This window comes from Mustela lutreola, chromosome 5, assembly GCF_030435805.1.
Source record: "Mustela lutreola isolate mMusLut2 chromosome 5, mMusLut2.pri, whole genome shotgun sequence".
NCBI lineage: Eukaryota > Metazoa > Chordata > Mammalia > Carnivora > Mustelidae > Mustela > Mustela lutreola.
This window is the reverse complement of record NC_081294.1, coordinates 11,158,094-11,178,182: the sequence shown is the minus strand read 5'-3', so window position 1 is coordinate 11,178,182 and position 20,089 is coordinate 11,158,094. Positions and strand designations below refer to the sequence as shown.

At 41.7% G+C, this 20,089-nt stretch overlaps 1 protein-coding gene across 1 annotated transcript in view; it reads left to right on the top strand.

Moving 5' to 3' along the window:
- The first annotated feature begins 12,752 nt into the window (after positions 1-12,752).
- DNAH5 (dynein axonemal heavy chain 5) overlaps positions 12,753-20,089 on the top strand; it is a 223,165-nt gene continuing 215,828 nt past the window's right edge. Inside the window, exon 1 of the mRNA XM_059173668.1 lies at positions 12,753-13,002. Coding sequence (XP_059029651.1) covers positions 12,946-13,002 — 57 coding nt within the window. The 5' untranslated portion in view covers positions 12,753-12,945. The remainder of the gene's footprint in view (positions 13,003-20,089) is intronic.

The following is a 20,089-nucleotide window of genomic DNA, read 5'->3' as shown; positions in this document are numbered from 1 at the left end:
AACACGCTTTTATTATTGTTTTTCTGTTAATGTTGCCTCTAACAGGCTTTGCTTATTTTATGTCAATACTGTTTTTTGTTTGTTAGCTTTTTTTTTTTTTTTAACACATAGATGCTATATACTCATAGCAGATTATACCTTTTATAAAAATGAAGGGTCTGTCTTGGTCCAAGTCTTTAATTCTACTTTATATGATAGCAGTGAAGCTGCTCTTCATTTTCTGTACGTGTGCTGTATCTTTATCCAGTCTTAGAAAGAGCAATTACAAATCAACAGAAAGAAAATTACCAGGAGAAAAATAGGAAGAGATAGAACTGGAAATTCACATACATACAGCCCCTCCCCTCACCAAATGTCTAATAAATATTTTGTTCAGCCTTATTATTGCTAAAGATTTGCAAGTTATATTAGCAATGAGGTTACAGTGGCTTATCATTTTCCACCTATCATGTAGGCAAAGATAAATATATTTCTCATGAGAACCAAAGGGTATAATTTTTAGGGAATACTTTTTTCTAATAACTTACTGAAAATTTTTTTAAGGTTTTAAAAAATACATATAGATACATATTTTTGAATTAATTTTTATAAGAGAATTGGAGACGTGGGACATTTCTCATAGAAAACAGACTGGCAGAATATATGTTAATAGTCTTCAGGTTTTATTGATATTTATTTTCACTTTCTTATATTTTACTTTCACTTTCTTATATTTTCCACAGTAAATGGAATAATAATATATTCCATTATATATTCCAATATAAAATAATAACAAATTTTAAAAATAAAACTAATAATAATAAATCTAAAACTATTAAAAGTATTAGGATTGTTCATATTAGGGTAAATTAAGGAGCAAGTGAGAGAATGATATTAACATTTTACATAACAGAAAATGATAAAAATCATTTGAAGTGAATTTGCTATGAAACTATCAGGCTTGGGATCACTATATGGATATATTTCATGTTTTTCTTCTTTAGAAATTGATACAAAATTTTTTTGTCTCTCTGATGTGCCATCTTTCATGCAGTGGGGGTCTATTTTATCTTTTATAATTATTTCATCATTTAGTTTCATTTATATTGTACAGGTAGGTGAAGTTTCTAAATTGGGGATTTTTGAAAGGGAAACGAGTAGAGATAAGTTTCTTATGGCTTTAGAATTAGAGAAGAGGAGACTTTGGCTTCTCTCCCTTTAAAACATTTGACAATTTCCCCATCTTGTTTTTTTGTAAATATGGGATGGCAAATGTAAGCTACTGGTGCCTTGTGGTCACGAGACACGGGCCCACTTTAAACTTCCTTCGCTCTTCTGGCGAGTGAGTTCTGTTTCCAACCACTGGATGGCAGCTAACCTCCATCACTAGTAAGCTGTTTCCAGAACCCTCTTCCATAGAGGAGACCGGCATCATTTAATGTATTGTGTTTGAAATGAAAAAAGGAAAGAACTCAACATGTAGTATCTTCGGATTAATCTCATTTTATTAACCTCCAGACGTAAGATTTTATAGGGCATAAGATTGACGTGCTCCAAGTCTTGTAACTGGAATTCTGAGGATTTCTTTTTAAAAAGGAAAGAGAAAAGCCAGATAAACCTGAGCCTGTTGATTGCCGGCCCAGTGCTCCCTCCATGAATCTGGAGATCCATTATTAATAGTAGAGCTTTGCCATTTTGACATCCCACACTGCAAATAATATTGCAACAACAGTCCCCTGTAAGGGAATGTTTGTCAACCGTAGCTGATCGCTAAGAGCGATGGTAAGCGGCTGCTCTGTATACTGAAATTCATTCATATGAATAATTCAGTTCACAGAATTCCAGTTTGCACTTCTATCCCATCTGATAATCACTCAGTAAAATGATAATGAAGAAGAGCACCCGCTTGTTATTCCAATGCAAGAAAAAGATGTGGAAGTTGATCATGGTGTATCCCTCATGCTTCAGTCTAGGCTAATAGAGGAAAATGGAAATTCAGAACAAGCAAGTGTACGTCCTCTATTCAACTACTGGCACAGACCAGACAAGCTGACATGTGCAGTAGGGATGGGACTTGCCTTTCACTTGCACCAATGATTCCTTGTTCAGCACACCCCAGACTCCACGATCACTACCTGTTACCAACACATTAAAAAAGAAAACCGACCCCAAAAATGAGAACAAAAATGGTGTGAAAAAGGAAACCTTCAAGAAGATTAAAAAATATTATTTTAGTTTGTTATAGAGTAAGTGATTTAAAAAATGATCCCTTGTGAGATAGATATATAGAGAGATAGATATAGAGATATATTTATATCTCTATATCTATCTCTCTCTCTTTCTCTATATCTATCTATCTATCTATACCTATTATGTGTCAGATGCTGTGCTAATCCAGTTATTAAAAGGTCTTGTTGAAAAAAATCCTAGTACAAATTTTATTTCTAAAATGTCATTATTCAGGATGAAAATGATGTAGAATTTCAGAGAAGGAGCTTCTGAGACTTCCCAGAGGAAAGGACATGGGAATAGATTCTTGCCATGTGCATGGCAGTTTGTCCTGCACAGAAGGAGGGAAGTGTGTTCTGAGACACTTGTACCCCCTTGGCAGGAGTGGATGACCAGTGGAGTCTTTGTCCCAGCGGGTGTTTGCAGGGAAGGGCAGGAGGCAGCTTGAGGCTTTTTTTTTTCAATGTCACAGGCTCTTGGCAAGGACCTTTCTTCCCCTGTATATTAGAATAAATATAGGTCTCGCCTCTTCCTGTATATTGTAATAAAATTTTAATATTTAAATAAGAGTTTTGAACTGAGGTTCACAAGCTTTGATCTGTACAAGAGCTGGATAGAACTAATTAGGGAAAAATGAACTCTAAGGCAAATGCTTACCATTTGGAAAACTTTCCACAGAACAAACTGCTGTGATTTAAAAATGTTTTCCATTTCATTAATTTTCTTTAAAGAGAGAGAGAGGAATGTAATTCCCAAATGGGAATAACAGTTTGGAGAAAAATTGCCTTCAGCTATTGTTCTTTCTGTGGTAATTACCTTAACATTTTCTCTGAGGAGACTGCTGTTTTGAGCTTTGTGTGTTTCTTGGATTAGAGAAGCAATAGATTTTCTCCCATTGCTCTAGATCACTCCGTGAATTAACCCCTTCAACTTTTGTTTTTCCCCAGTTGTTATTATTGTGTGATAGGCAAGGGGATACTCCTGTTTGCTTCCTTCCGCTGCTTAGCCGAGAACCACCCCCCCAGTCCCCATCACGCTGGGCTCCCTTGGCCTTAGCCTCAGGGTTGATGGTTTGGTCTTCCTTTGTTTCAAACTGATGCTCTGAATGGCAGAGAGACTGGTGATGATGTGAAGGAGATTGTGTGAGATTTGCTTGGGAGATGAATTTCCTGTAGGCTTTCCCTTAAGGAAGAAGAGGGACTGAAGCCCATGGGGAGGTTCTGGGAGAAGGAGGGTGACCAGGAAGTAGAAGGTGGGATGTCCGTGCTGGCGGGAAGTAGCAGTGATACAGTGCTGTGGGGTGGTTCGCAGGGAACAGGGAGACACTGTTCTAGAATGTTCTATTGCAGCAGATTCAAATGTTCACTGTTTACTTTGGGAAAGGGGAAGGAAAAAAGTAAAAAATCAGAGAGGAAGCATTTTGTTCCTGGCCTGCTGTAGCTCACTTTCAGGACACTTCCCTCAGGAACATATTTCCCTTTTTTTTTTTCTTAGATTATGAAAGGAAAATATAAAGACTTTTTTCAGCTTTTTAATTTTTCCCTTTATTTTTTTGTGTGCTATTGGTCTGAAGGTTTTTTTTGTTTTGTTTTGTTTTTTTAAAGATTTTATTTATTTATTTGACAGAGAGAGAGTGAGAGAGATCACAAGTAGGCAGAGAGACAGGCAGAGAGAGAGAGGGGGAAGCAGGCTGAGCAGAGAGCCCGGTGTTGGGCTTGATCCCAGGAGTCTGAGATTATGACCTGAGCTGAAGACAGAGGCTTTAACCCACTGAACTTCCCAGGCGCCCTGGTCCAAAATTTTTAAAAGTGGTTTAAAGTAATTCCAAAACTGAGTTTTATGAAAAGTGTTTTAAGTTTTAAATCTTGTTGCATATTAAGGGTATATTTTAATTGCGTTGGCTCATGAGCTTTATATAACCACCTGGATTCTTATGTGCCTTGATAGGTCCTTACAGTTTAGTACTTTATTGTTGACTAAGGTTATAGAGTCAGGTTATAAAGTTTTTTGCTAGGTTATAAAGTCTTCGTATCTTATATTTGAATAATGTTGTGCTGGGCATATCAGAGAAGCTCAATAAATATAATGGTGGTGGCTTTGGTAAAATTAATGAGCTCTACTAAAACATTTCCTTAAAATACTTAATACATCTTCTTAAATCACACCTAAAATATAGAATTAATATCCTTCCCACCTAGAAAAGGAATTATACCACAAGATTTGATCCTTTGGGTCTTTCTTTGTTACCTTTGGTTCTTTTTGAAACAGGAAACTTCCCACATTTTTGATGGTATAATATTTGAAAGTTAAAATAATCCCAAGAAAGTAATTGTTCAGATTAATTTCATGTCAAATACTAAATCACCAGGTAAGGGCTATGTTTTAAAAAATCTTGTCTTATCCTGGCCTTTGTATTTTCATACTTGGTATATTTATGTCCCCATGATAATCTAATTCACTTCAATCTGTGGAAATTGATTTATATAATTAACTCTACCAGTTCATTTGGATACTTGAAAGTACAAGATCTGACGTTGACAGTTTTCAGTGGAAGAGTTAATAATAGAAAATCAGGAATCTGGCAGTTCTTTAAGAAGCAAAAACTAGATGTTGCATTATGAAGCATTGTTAAATATACTTATGATAAGAAATGTATATATACGTTAATATTAATTGGGTCCTTTTATCTCTGCTGTCAGGAAAGTTGTGCTGGTTTTGGTAAGAAGTAAACACTGAGGCTCAACCTTACAGAAACTTTGAAAGAATGTTTGGTCTGCAGAGTTTTGTTAGCAATAAAACCAAGCAATAAAAACCAATTTATTCTTTACATATGCAGTAATAGACTTTATTTTTATTCTCTGAAATGATATTTTAGTATTTTTGACGTGGAAAGAAACACCAGTGTTTGAAATTTGCCTTGTGAAATCTATAGGTAGTAATGATCTTTATTATAAATTATGTCATGATCTTTAAGAATGATGAGGTATAGAATATAGTAACAGGTAAGTAGGTTGGGTTATTTTTGTTTTCCTTGGCAATATACATTTTGCTTTGTTGATAGCAGAGTAACTAATTTGTAACTGTGGAATACCTAATTAGCTCCTGGGTGAGGTTATAAATGGACTGTTCTTCCTTCACTGAATGAAACAGTATAGAGACCCACAGATCCAGTTACAACAAGACAGATCCTTTGCTGGTCTCTAGGAGCTGGCAGTGGTGGTCTGGGGTGACCAGAAACAAAACATCTCAGTTTCCCGTTAGAACTCTGATCTGCCGACTGTTCTCTTTCCAAGGTGATAAAATCATATTCTTGGCTCTGGTTGGAAAATTTTCCTTTGGTGTCTCCCCAAGTTCATTCTTAAGCTTTTCAAAGAGGGGCAAAACATTCTTTCCAGAAATGACTGCTTGGTTTCAGTTGCATGGATTTTCCGTATTTGATCACGTTCTTGGAGTCAAAGCTTTTTGTCTTACAAGTCAGTGCATCTCATGTTACTGCCAGACTCCTTGGTATGGTCATGACCGCTAACCTTTGGTTAGCATATTTATAAATATGTCTTGGTTATTTTCATGGGTTTATATTTATGATAAAAATCAGAGTAAATGGGTTTGCCAAGTAAAGCTATCACAAGTTGGGAAGTTCCTCTGCATGGCAGTTATTAACATGCTTCCGACAGGAGGATGGTTGAGATCCCGGGTCGGAGTTATTCTTCGTTGCCTCTAGAGTCAATCAACTAATAATTTCTAATATCAGGACTTGATTTTACACTGAATGACATTGCATTCACTTTTCTCGTAAACATTTCTATAGAAAAGGAACAGGATTTTGAGGTTACCATGTTACAATATTTTGGCACAAGAGAAAAGCAAAAGAGGGACTGAGTGCAGTATTAAATGAGGTTTTTTATGTTTGCTGGTGAACCTAACTCTCTACATTCTCTTTCCCTATTGAACCAAAATAAGCACAAATAGCAGATATCCTCAAAATGACCCCCCAGTGAGACCTGGGCCCCAGGGCCTCATTTCTGCAGCTGTAGTCATGGAATCCTGCAGAATTGTATGTGCCTGTTCGTGGAGTCAGCAGGAGCAGGCGGATGTGAGTTGAAGAATTTCTCAGTATTATTTATTGCTCCTAGATGTCTTCGATGCTAGAGATCAGATCTGGGTATGGGCAGTGACTTATGTAATGAAATACAGTTTCCTCCTAAATACATACTAAATCAGAACCAAAAAACTGGGGCCCTGAGTTGGAGTTTTTGTTGTTGTATATTTGGAAAACTGATGATGCCTTCATGCCTTCGGACGCCTATGCTGAACCATAGCAACTGAAAGGTAACGTAACAGTAAATATCATGCGTCTACTGTTTTCCCAAAGCAAGAATTATCACATTAGTAAGGGTTCTTTTCACATCTCTGTAATTAATACTGGTCTTCTATTTGCTTGGACCCTGAATTTCTGAAAAAATAAGTCATTAAGGTTCATTCTCAAGCTGTTGATTATCATTTAGATTATAACCATAAACAGAGCCTGATTAAGGAAGCGTTATTTTTCTCAGTTGTATGTGATATGATGCGGAAGTTTTGGTCCTAAATGAGGACTGACTGGTGTAACTGAGCTAGGCAATATGGTCTAGAAAGCCTCAATATGAATAATTATAATCATGCTAAGCAGCCAACCCAAAAGCCCCGATGCTAGAAGGTCTTACGATAAGGAACTCCATGATATGCGCCTAAAACCTGATTTCCATCTGTCCATTCAGAGCTCCTGAGCCTTACATTTAGGTTTGGGAGAAGAATTTTTTTCAAAACACTGTAGCATTTATACACAAGGAACTAATACCATGGCCCAGGGAGCATCATTTGTTCAAGTTTTGGATATCTAGAACGGAAAAAAATTCCTACGGGGAAAACAATATTATCAAAATGTCTTAGCACTGCAGTGTTAAAAGTGATCAAACTCATTTCATACGATTCCGGTGATAACAGAATTTTTCCGGTGTTTTATATGACATTGTTATAAGATTGTACATGAAGAATTCATACGAAGATAACATTCCAGTAACTTGAAGCGTTCTCTGTGCATGAGGTCCCAGGGACAGAGATCACTCACTTAGGCCATGCCTTTTGTTTGGAGCTGGCTGGAGCCTGCAAGACCGCCTGGCCACCTACCTCCTGTTGTTCACGGGGAGACTCCGGCTGGTGTGGCTGCTGGTTTATCAGGGTCGCCCATGTGGGAGTCGCAATCAGAAGTGTGGCTTCCCAAAGCCAGGACAACGCTAGTCCTAAGGAGTGAAGTGGAAGTGTCAGCAAGGAAAAGACAAGAAAAGGCAGAAGGAAGTTCCCAAGATTCTCTTTCCTTTGGCATATCCCTCTTCTGGTCCCGGAAGTTCCTAATTCTTACACTTTTCCTTGAGAGGCTCTGTATGGAGCTGCGTAAGGAAGGGACACTCAGCACAGAGCCTCCCGCCTCCAGGCTCTGCCTCCAGAACCGGGATGTTCCTTTTAGCGTATGCCCGACTCTAAGTGGGTCAGCTTTCTGAATCCTCCTCTAGGATCTTTCCCTCCCTTCCTCTCTTTTGAACTTTGGCAGATGAGGCTTTCAGTAAACCTATGCATCTTAGGTTTTGCTGTACAATTTCAAGCCATGAAAAAGGGGGCAAAACCAACAACCCAGACCACTTCCTTCGAAACTTTTAAGATCATTTATCTTTGGGAGGAGGCAGCTCAAATGATTATCAAATGAGTATATTTTTATTTTCTTTTTATGAAGAGTTTTTTTTCATCTACTGTGATTTTTAAATTATGATAGAATCAAGAAAAAAAGTATTGATGGTTTCCTCTTGCAGATACAGGGTTCATCTTTTGAAGATGAAAAGAACCATAAGAAAAGTAAGGAATGAGAACTTTGTTATATTTTTTTAGTCATCTAGTCTCCAAAATGTTCTTTCTCTAGATTTCCCCATTTCTGTTAGAGTTATTATGATTCTTCCGTCCACCCATGCTTGACAAAGTAGAACCCATCTTTGACACCTGGGTCTTCAAACCATCACCGACTGTCAAGTTCCGTTTGTCTTTTCCCATTTCTTCTTCAGACAGGATTTCTCTGAGAAATATCTCAGGGGTAGCAACATGAAGGCTGGGACAGGAGGACTTGCCTCTTTTTATTTAGCTGGGTTTTTTGCTTTTTGAGGAGCTTGGGTGACCCCTTGCTTCTGCCCCTCTGTTAAGTCCTGAATTTCCTCATGCCCAGCGTTCCGACTTCAGTCTTCTGCCTTCCCAGTCCTTCCTACATACAGCTCTACCGTCACCTTCCTAAATAGGGCTTTAACCAACACACTCTTCAGTGACTCCCTAAGGCCTGCTAGGGCCAGGCCAGCCCCCTGAGGTTGACACCCACGGTTCAGCCTCCACATACCTGTCAGAGATGAGTCAGTCATGTTTCCTCACAACTGTAACACAGGACAGGCTCTCTTTTGAGTTCTGACGTCTATGCTTTGTTCGTGATATTTTCCACATGTTAGGCCCTACCTCTTTCAGTTTGAATTTCACTCTTCCACAAGCCTTGACTTAAATCCTATCTTCCTCAAGAGTTTTTCTTTCCTTTAAAATTTTTTTTTTTTTAGAATTTTATTTATTTATTTGACACAGAAAGATAGAGCGAGAGAGGGAGCACAAGCAGGGGGAGTGAGAGAGGGAGAAGCAGGCCCGCTGCAGTGGGGGGCAGGATCCCAGGATCCTGCGATCACGACCTGAGCCGAAGGCAGACGCTTAACGGCAGAGCCACCCAAGTGCCCCTTCAAGAGGTTTTCTTTGATCACTAGGTAGCACAAAATTGTTTTTCATCTGATCTAAGTCAACATCAGATATAAGACATATCACTGTTTCATTCACCAGTAAGATAGGAAAACAACTGTCAATTAAACTAGGATGCATTGCTTTTCTAGAATTTTAATTTAATTGAAAAAAGTTCTCTTACTTAAACACAGATCAAACAACCATAGATCTCTCTTGTGCATCCACACAAAAATAAGGGGAATGAATTGGCGAAGAAATTTCTAAAACTTCTTCCCATTCAGGGTGTGACTCTTCTGGGATTCTTTCCCTCCATGGTCACTCATTCTGTAAGTTGGGATGCTGGTGTTTTCTTGATCTTCCCAGAAGGTGTCAGTGGAAGATTTTCAGAAAAGAGCCAGGACATGCATTCCTTCTTCAAATGTGTCTCCAGTGGTTTATTCGCATCGAAGTGCTGCTGTGGCCCCGTCACGCCACCCAGAGTGACAGCCGAGTTTGCACAAACTCTGGTAATGACAGCTCTATCATGATGGTGGCCGATCAATGGCAGCTACAAGGCTGCCTATCAGATGCACCCAGCTTCCATACAATAAAGAGCGCAACTCAGGATGGGTAAAATACGGTACTTTCTCGTCCCACTGAACGCATCTGTCCTTCTTATATGTTACCCCCTGTGTCATTGTTTACAAGACCGTTAAACTGATGAATGCGTTTGGTTCTGCTGACCTTGGTAACACATTCCTAGGGATGGAAATCTGAGAAAAATACGTAGATGGTAACTGATAAAACTTGGATCCATTCTTGTCTTAGGAGCGACTCAGAAATCAAGACCAAATTTTGCAAGCAGCGCTGTGGGTCACGTTCAATTCCTTGTGAATTTCTCCCCTATCTTGATGTTATCACTAATTGTAGCTCTAGCCTTTTTGCAATTAAAGAATATAGTCATACTTTTCATCCATGAGGTGCCTTTGAGCATCCAGGCAGTTTATGTAGAATTAAATCATCACACGTTTCTTGGGCAGGTGGGTTTACTTCCTATTTTACAGCTTGGGAAACAAAAGCTTTGATGTCCTCTTGCTGGAAGAGGACAGAGCTGGGGCTTAAATCCAGGTCTGTCTGACCTCAATGCTTGGACTGTCCTACATCACCACATAGCATAGGTTGTACACACAAAGCCGCAAAGCCCACGGTAGGTGACTCTCCATAACTCAGGGATGGAGAGTTCAGGAATTTAAGCACAACGTGGTCGTGATTCAGAATACAGATCCCGCCGAAGCTTGCACCGTTTTTACTTTTTCTAAGGCACGTTTCACAATCTATAATTATGTCTTATTTATCATTATGGGTTTATCATTGCATTGTTTGTTTACTATCTTCCCTCAGCGAAGGCAGGACTGACGGTTTTTCATTGATTCTGAGATGTACATATTTCACATTTTAATATCTGCGATTTCAGAGTGCATCTTAAAATTGAGGTTGTGTTTAAGCTTAATTGGCAGCATTTTATCTTTCTCTTTGTTCCATAAGATAATTATGCACATCACAATTAATTTTTTGCTGTTTGATTAAGTGTGTTTTAATCAGCTGCACAATGCTTCGTGTGAAGTATAGTTATCTGGCCCCGTATAAAGCACCACAGACCTCTGTGGAGTGGAATGATCTTATAAGTGAAAGGAAGTGGAACTTTATTTTATTTATTTATTTAAAGATTTTGTCTATGTATTTGACAGAGAGAGACACAGTGAGAGGGAACACAAGCAGGGAGAGTGGGGGAGGGAGAAGCAGGCTCCCCACCCAGCAGGGAGCCCCCTGTGGGACTCAAACCCGAGCCGAAGGGAGCCGCTTCATGATTGAGACCCAGGCACCCTGAAAGTGGAACTTTAAACCTTGCCTGAAGGTATTTGGATTTCTGGATGAAGTCTCTTGCCTCTGTGAGGCCCACTGTCTACTCTCATTTTCTCGTCATATCTGATTTAAGATCTGTTTATAGCTGGTATTCTCAGCCTGGAGGAGTGCCCTGTTCACCCAGCTAGGGCTGGAGAGACCATGGCCTAGGAGGTCCTGTAGGAGGAGTCTTGTCCACTGCTGCCTGGTGGAAACCACTCATACGGAAACCCTGGAGTCTCCCTCCAAGTAATGTTGGGTAACTCTTCTCCAGAAATCAATTTTATCTCAGGCCAGCAGTGAAGGGGCAGATGGTCAGATGGAGATTCAGGCTGGTGCTTTGCCTGGTTTGTGCTGCTAATGACAGTTCTCAGGGAGCCTCCTTCATTGGAGGGAAGCCCTTAAGACACCTGTCTCTGCCGTGCCCAAGAGGGGTTGGAATTCAGCCACAGAGGTTGGAAGACTTTGCAGTTTACCACGAAGCCTCGAGAGAGCCCTGGTTACGCCTGCCAAACACAAAATGAATGCCATCAGCCATGTGTGGAAATTTTTCCAGAAAGTAACTCTCCCCGAAGAGAGTTTACTGTTGTAAATGGGCTGCTGGCATGAGGACGGAGCCTGACATCCCATTAGGGAAGTGCCATGTAATGTACCTAACGTAAGGTAAGCAGACATATAAGGAAGAGCGACCTCTGTCCAGAGGTCACACATTGACTGAGGATTCTTGGACTAAGATGCTGAGGAAGGGGGATGGGAAAATGCTGCTATTTGCTGGTGACCTTCTAACACCACGCAGAGGAGAATGACTCATAGTCTGGATACCATTTCATTCACGAGTAGAACAGGGAGTAGATGCTCACCAATACCCAGAGGTTGATTTTAAAAATGTCCCATAACAAACTCTGCCTTCTTATGCTCTAGTTTTTTTGCTTACCAAATACTCTTCAGGCTTGAGTGCTGTCTCTTGTGTTAACCCTACATGTGGAGGCTCCTCCCTAGTGGCTGGTGCTGATGTTGACGAGGTGAATCTCCCAAGTTCAAGTACCAAACCAGCCTCCTAATTAGCAGTAGGTGTTTTAAAACCAAATTAGCATCTTTGCTTTCCTGTTAGTCTTATAAGTTTAGTTAACAGAGTATTAGCAGGATGAGTCCCCTATTTCCTGATTGTCCTTGGGATCTGAGTTCCCGAGACTTGAACTCCAGGGTCTAAATCCTAGATTTGACATGCCTAACCTTAAGTGTCCTGCCTTGTGTTCTTCTCGATGACAGAAACCATCCATACTGGATCTCTCAAATCACGCCGGCTGTGGTCTCCCATCCTTGTCCTCCTAGTAAGGATGATCAAGATGTTTAGTCACACAGAATAAATTACCTCGGTTTATTTGTATGTGCAACTGGGTGAACAAAAGTAATTTATGGACATCATTTGCTATTTGCATATGAAAGAGGATTCCTATCTTTATGGAGAGAAAAATGGCTCCTTTGGGTCACAATTAGCCTATCTGACAATTAGTCACAATTAGTCACAATGCTGGCAGTTAATCGTGCACACAAAGTTGTTGAGGCGAACTACTCCTGAATTTCTTGACTTGAGCAATTTATTCAGAGTGGCGTTCTCTGCTTGTATTTTGATACGGTTTAAAGTTTCTCACTGTTCAAAGAAATTATTCAAATATCTCTATTGACTCCAAGCTTACTGTTAGGCAGCGTCTAGAATTAAAGGAACCTCAGGAGTGTTGTAACCGAGCAGTTAAGATGCTTTGATTGGCCTATAAACACACCTGAGAGTCACGGTCAACCTGCACGGCTGTCAACAGTATCTCCCTAACAACACGGGCTTTGGAACCGAGGGGAGGCCCCAGGGGAGAGACTCTAGAAGGAGACCTTGACTAGTGTAGGTGTGCTCGGAATTTTTATTCTGTGCGTACGGTGAGCGGTACATGCAGAGTGGAAATGGGCGGCTGAATTTCTGGAAAGCCTGTTGGACGAGGAGTAGGCATCTTGGAGTTAGAGCATCCTTCAGGAAGAGCTCTGGCCCCTGTGTGCCCTGAACAGACCTCGGTGATGTTTCGGATCGGCCGGAGACAGCTCTGGAAACAGAGCGTCACCCGCATTTTATCAGTAAGGAGCGGTGGTCCGTGGGCTTGCAAGGGGGTCTCGGAGGATCATATTTTGCGCCCCAGGGAGGAGGGGAGTACCTAAAAGCAATTCAAAGTCATGTTCCCATGAATTTGTGATAAACGGGTTTGTTTACTAGTTTATGGATAGTTCATAGTGCTCCAGGGTGACATTTCAAATACAAAAAATAGGGGACTGTGTCTTTCGGCTCTCGTGCAGGTTGCCGCCCCAATGTTGACTACTTGTAGGGATGCCGGCTACTTCTTTGGGGCCGATGCTCCTCTGAGGGGAAAAACACCTTCAGGGCACGTTGGTGACTTTGCATTCTCTCACACCTGGGAGGTTTTGTTGGTAATTGTTGGTAGTTAAGGCCGATTCTGGGCGGCAAGTCTTCTAGGCTCTTTGGAATCATCCCCCCCTTTTCTGTAGGCCTGGAAATGAAGTCACAGACCGTGAGAGATGCAAGGCTGTGCCTTTGGAATCACATTGAAGAATGAGCTTCCCTGGCAAAGAGGGCTTAGCTCAGCAGTTTTTATTATGCAAATGCAGAGGGGAATTTGGAACCTCTTCGCTGCCAGTTGATGTCCGGAGAAAGTGGAGGTTGCTCTAGGACTGTTCTCCACATTAACCCAAGCTTCCTGAGGGCAGGATCTCTGTGTCTGCTGTGCAGCCCCAGGGGCCCAGATGGTTCTGGCCAGCCTTGCAACCTCCTCTTTTACCACCAGACAGCAGGGATGTGGTCTCCGCATTGTTCAGCTGTCCGCCACCAGCCGCCCCCCACTTCCCCAACCCCCCATTCTGGTACATCCTTGCCAAGGTGCACATCTTCCAGCTGAGCTCTGGAACTTGTGTGCCTGCACTCATTCTTTAAGACCAAATACCAGCAGTGCCTCCTCTGAGAAGCCCTCGCAGCACTTTGCTTCTGCATCTGCCAGCCCCCTTGTCCTGTCACTGCAGGGAAGTGACACTGGTCTACATATCCCCTTCTCTCACTAGACTGGGAGCTCCTAGAGGACAGCGGTGACAGGCTTTCCAGTTTTAGTAGACTTCCCCAGCACAGAGCCTGCACTGATAAGTCTTAATTTTTTGCTCAGTTAATAAAGTGAATGAGTTAAATTTCTTACATGTCTGATTCCTTTTCCTGTATCTTTTTTTTAAAAAAGCTTTTATTTATTTTATTTTACAGACAGCCATTACAAATAAGCAGAGGCAGGCAGAGAGAGAGGAAGGGTAGCAGGCTCCCTGCTGAGCAGAGAGCCCAATGCGGGGCTCGATGTGGGCCTAGATCCCAGGACCCTGGGATCACGACTGGAACTGAAGGCAGAGGCTTTAAACCACTGAGCCACCAGGCACCCCTCCTTTTCCTGTATCTTACTACCAAGTTGTAAACATTAAAATTGGTGATTTTATATCTTGACTATATATGGTTTAAGGAATTATATTCTTTGGCACGAGCTACTATTTTATTTGGAAGCAAGTTTTGGGAAGTTATATATATATATATATATTTACATATATAAATATATATATTTTAAAATTTATTTATTTATTTGACAGAGAGAGACACAGCGAGAGAGGGAACAGAAGCAGGGGGAGTGGGAGAGAGAGAAGCAGGCTTCCCGCCGAGCAGGGAGCCCGATGGGGGGCTCGATCCCAGGATCCTGAGATCATGACCTGAGCCGAAGGCAGACGCTTAATGACTGAGCCACCCAGGTGCCCCTCATTTATATATTTTGGGTGCTGTTCTGTTCTCCACACTGACGAATAAGATTAATAGAATTACCTCAATAAGGTTGCAGTGTATTTTGTAAATAATCACACATTTTCTATATAGTGCACTGGTATAACAGTTTATTAAATTATAACTTTGTGACCTAAAATAATCAATGACCAAGATTACAAGACTACTTAACATAAAAACTCTAAATCTCTATGTCCAGAACCTTGGTCTGGAACTATTACTGCAATGATGCTATCTTATAACTAGGGTATTGTAATATAATAACTGACTTTATCCAGATTATACATACAAATAACAACTAAAGGTACCAAAAGCTCCTTGGTTTAGAAAAGGAAGCCATACATCCTTTCTGTTGTATGATAAACACAAATGCTCTCCATGAAAACAACTTGAAGTAATTCTGTATGGCTTCACTCATTTACAACAATATGGCCCAGATAGTCTGCCTTCTTTCTGTTTTTCTCATAGATGCACAGTGTTCAGTACAAACTTACAAGTGTACAATGGGCATGAGCTCCAGACTTTTGGATTCTGTTTTCTTCCCTTCTTTAAAATGAAACTGAAATATGTAATTTTGCTGGTTGGCTTTGTTGACTTTTAGAAGAAAACTCGAAAGATTTGTGATGGTCCTCTTGACTTAAATTCACCTGTTTGCAAGGCTGATTTAAAGTGGAAAAAGTTCTCTCCTATCTGCAAGGACGTGTATCATTCATGTTTTGCCCTGTACGCACTTGTGCGAGGGAGTATTGTTGTTCATCAAATTTCAGATTGCTAGGTTTCTCCAAACAGTGATTCTCCGTGGTAGAGACTGTGGGGGGGGGGGGGGAGCAGGGGCAGGCTCCTGGGGGAGGCGCAGTGCCTTCCCCTGCTGAGAAACTCTGCAGGTGGGGGCCACCTCTGTTCCCTTGGGAGTGCGTGGGTAGAAACCAAGACAGAAAACCTTTGCGCTCATATATCTTTTGAAAGCTTAAAGGGTGTGGGTTTTGTTATCCTCTGGTAAAACAGCCAAACAGGTCTCAGTGTCCTCTGTTCATCAGGCCCAGACATGTTTGCTGGTGAACGCATTTCACACATACAATACGGTATACAATATGAAAACAATTCTCTAGCAGCTGGGGGAGGCAACGGCTCCAGGATTCAGCTTGGGGGAGGAGGGGACAGGTACTGCTTGCTAATGCTTGGGTGCGTCTATTCCTGAGCCTGAAGGAGTTAATGCTCGAGATGCCCACATCATCACGATGCCATAGCTAGACCCTGGGAAGGTGCGGCCGAGTGGAAAATCCGTCCATTCTCCAACACTTGTTTGTAGAATGAATGCCTACTTTGTGCCAGTGCTGCTGTGCTCCATAAACTAGCCTGAAGTTTAGAGCTGAAACGAGTGATAATGGCCAGTGTTGGCATCATGCCAGTAACGAAGAAGGGAAAAAAAGCGGTCTAGAGTTGGTGATATTCCAAGTTAATGCTCCGGGGCTTTCTCTGTTAAGGTCCTACCTCAAGTGAGAACCTGGTCATACTCCTCAATCATGATCAATTCATAAAATGATTTCCTTCGGAGTGGTGTTCTCAGACTGGTCTGTGGGTTAGAATTGCCTGAGGGATACCAGGGCTCAGGCCCCCCTTGGGACAAGGCCAAGAGTTTTGGGGTAAAGGCAGGCATCAGTAGTTTAAAACTCCCCCCATGATTCAATGAGAAGCCAGCTTGAAGTACTCCGGTTTATTGAGATGCAAAAGGGAATTTTTGAATTTTGTTCCTGTGCCATAGGTAAAGTGGATGGCGGCATCATGTATATTTTAGCTTGTGGGTGAAATTACGTGGCTACTTGAATTACACGGCCCCCGCGGCCAGAGGGAGCGGCCAGAGGGAGCTCTTGGAATTCCACAGGAGAGGTAATCCTGATTCAGAGTAAGAGGTAATCCTGATTCAGAGTAAGACCACTGTGGGATGGGAGGGGAGATAGAATCTGTGGCCTTGTGCAGGTCCACGAAGGACCTTTGACCAGATCCCAAGGTTTAGTTTACAGAAAACAGACTAAGAATGTGGATCATGGAATGTTGGGGGCAGAGATGGTTGTGGATCCCTCCAGCAGGTTTTGGATCGATTTGGGTGAAAAATCCACATATAGTAAAAGGTAAAGAGGGGATTTTTTGTTTTTAAGATTTTATTTATTTGAGAGACAGAAATCACAAGTAAGCAGAGAGGCAGGCAGAGAGAGAGGGGGAGGCAGGCTCCCCGCCAAGCAGAGAGCCCAGTGCAGGACTCAATCCCAGGACTCTGGGATCATGACCTGGGCGGAAGGCGGAGGCTTTAACCCACTGAGCCACCCAGGTGCCCCAAGAGGACATCTTTTACTGGCCTGGAAAGAATGACAGATAAGGGAATGAGTAAATGGGAGCAAAAATAGACCAGATTCCAGAACGTACTTTTAGGACAAGAAGATCGATGGGATCTTCTCAGTTTAAGTGCGGTCTCTTGGCAGTGGAGTGGAGCACAGCTCTCGCTGAATAGTGGACTTCACTGTAGCACCTGCTATGAGTGGAATTAGCTACTGTGGAGTGTCTTTCCTTCCAGAAACCACTTTGCTGGAGTGCTCTTCGTGTGGAAGGATGTGCTGCCCTTCCTCTGTGTGTGTGGTCCTTCAGCAGGAGAAGTGAGAGGAAGGGGTAAGAGAAGGCAGGACGTGAAGAGTACAGTTAGGAGTGGGGAGTTCCTGGGCTCTGGGGTCTCCCAGCTAGTTAAGGATCAGGTTTGGATGCTCCAGGAATCACCATGAGTAGCCGCTCCCAGAGGAAATAGGGCCCTGTGGGTCAAAAAGAAAATGCTGGTAAAGAGGAAGGCTTTTCTTGGTTGGGAGACTTGGAAAGTGGGTTGACTTTGTAGAAAGATCTCTACGTGGAAGTAAGCAGGAGGACCACTGCCTCCGTTTTCATCACTCAACACACTGAAGTAGGCGATAGGCAGAGTGAGCTTAGTAATATTTGCTGTAAACTGAGGGAGAGCATAATCCACACTATGGTGCCGTTTTGTGCAGTGGTTTATACTCGGGACACAGTAGCATTGAAGACTTAGGAGCTCATTCACTGAATTCCGAGCCTGCAATCACGGGCTCAGACTGCACTAGAATAAAGTGTTCCAGCTCTTAATTATTTGACAGTGGCTTGTAAATGATTGATTTGGTTAATTTATCCTCTCATTAGACATCAGTTGACGCTCTACTATGTGCCAGGGACCGTTCTAGGCACCAGGGATATCGTAAAAATTAAAGTAGAAAACATCCCACTTTGTGGAGCTGTTCCTCTTAAGAGAATGATGAGATTCAGTTGATATTTATTTTATTTTAACCCTCAAGAGCTAAGAAGAACAAGTTATACACGTGGCAGATTACCAATAATGAGGCATTTCAGCTGGGCATACTCTTTGGATAATTTCTTCATCCCTTCATGGATTTGCCCTGATTCATCCACAGCCCGGGAAGATGATAGAAAGAGAAGCTAACTGGCCTGAGATGATCAAACCCATGTTCTTGGCCTCTTTAAAACTGTTTCATCAGGGATTAATTTCCTGTGGACTTGAGGTTGATATTGAGAGCCAAAACAGAATCAGTCTCAGAGGTATTGCTTTGTGATTTAAGATGAGGGGTTTCACCTGTAATTCCTGGACTCATCCTCTTTGCAGGTATCTCCAGTGAGGATTTTAATCTAGTTTTTACGCTCCTTGACCATATTTGTTACACTGCTGCTTGTATCTGTATACATCAAAGAACAAAACACCCAAATCAAGAAAGTAAAAATACATTTATTCAAAAGTACGCAACTGACTTTCAGCAAAACAGATCTCTTTCTCACGTTCAGACTTGCAACAAGGCTGGTCGTGTCACCTGGAAAAACTTTTTCTTTTTTAAATGAATATTTTTTTGGCTGCGGAATCCCTTCTGTGGCACGTACACTTCTCTGTGCAATGGCGTCCTATGAAGACCTGGGGTATACAGGATCACATCATAGATAACAGTGAAGTTGTTCAGACAAAACCAGCAGCAGCGGGGAAAGCATGGAGTCCAGCCTACTGGTCGCCCAAGCAGGAAGCCCACCTTGTAGGCACTCTTAGGAGTTGAGGATGGAGGTTACCATTTGTTCAGACACAGGAGTGCAATGAGAGAGCCAGACCCAGGGCATGCCGGCTGGAAGCCAGCTAGAACCAGTCTGCAGTGGCACTTAATGTCTCTGGTGTAACTCAGAAAATGGTGCCAGTTAACCCCAGTTTACACACACAAACACACACACACACACAAACACACACACACACACAGCTCCTTCTCTAATCCATGCAATGTATATGCCTCCCCCACCCCCCCAGGAGTGTCCTAGATAGTCCTTGAGTGGAAATTTAAAGAAATAATGTTTACGGAATAGCAATTTGAGTTGCCTGGGACAACCATGTATTGGCTTGGTCCTGCAAACACGATAGACAGAGCTTGGTTTCCCAGCCCTGCTGCTTACTGAGCTGTGTGCTCTTAAGAAATTGGTAATGGTCCGTAGTCTCAGTTTCCTTGTGTGGAGATAGGAATGTCTGCTTCATGGGGCTTTTGTGACATCAAAACCTAACCACAGTACGTGAACGATGACTAGCAGAACCATAGTTAGCGCTGTCACCAGGGCAAACAGAGCAAAATGTACTCTGACATTGTCAGGACGGGTGGGGAAAAGGCTGTTGCTGCTCAGCCACAAGGGGGCTCCTAGACCCGACTTTCACTTCTGGCTTCCAGTGATATCAGTGGGATAGGTCTGAATCTGAGACATACCTGCCAGTGGAGCTGGGTTTTCTAAGGGTGGAGGGAGTTTAAACATTTGTATAATTAAGACATTATTATTGAAACAATTTCTTCCTCCTGAATTTTGATGTCCAGGGTCAATGCCTTGGTCATACCATTTTAATTCAAGTGCTAGTTGACTTAATATTATCTCAAGACTGCTTCCAATTTAATCTTCACGATTACCTTTCAGGTTTGGACCTGTATTTCCATTTTACTACATATATTTGGGAATTGTCAACCTGGAGCCAAAATGAAATGTGTGTGGTCTATCTTTAGGCATGCAGACTTATGCTTAACTATAGAGTCAAAGGCAAAAGTCAGTATATTAAAAAAATTGAATGGGTAGGTTTGTCATGAAAAAAGTCATAGAGCTTTATTATGAAAGCACACACTTTGGGTCTTTGTTGGGATTTGTATTTTAAAATCTCAAGTCTCTTTTTTTAAATTTTTATTTTATTTTTTTAAAAGATTTTATTTTTATTTGTCAGAGAGAGAGACGGAGAGCGAGCATAGGCAGACAGAGTGGTAGGCAGAGACAGAG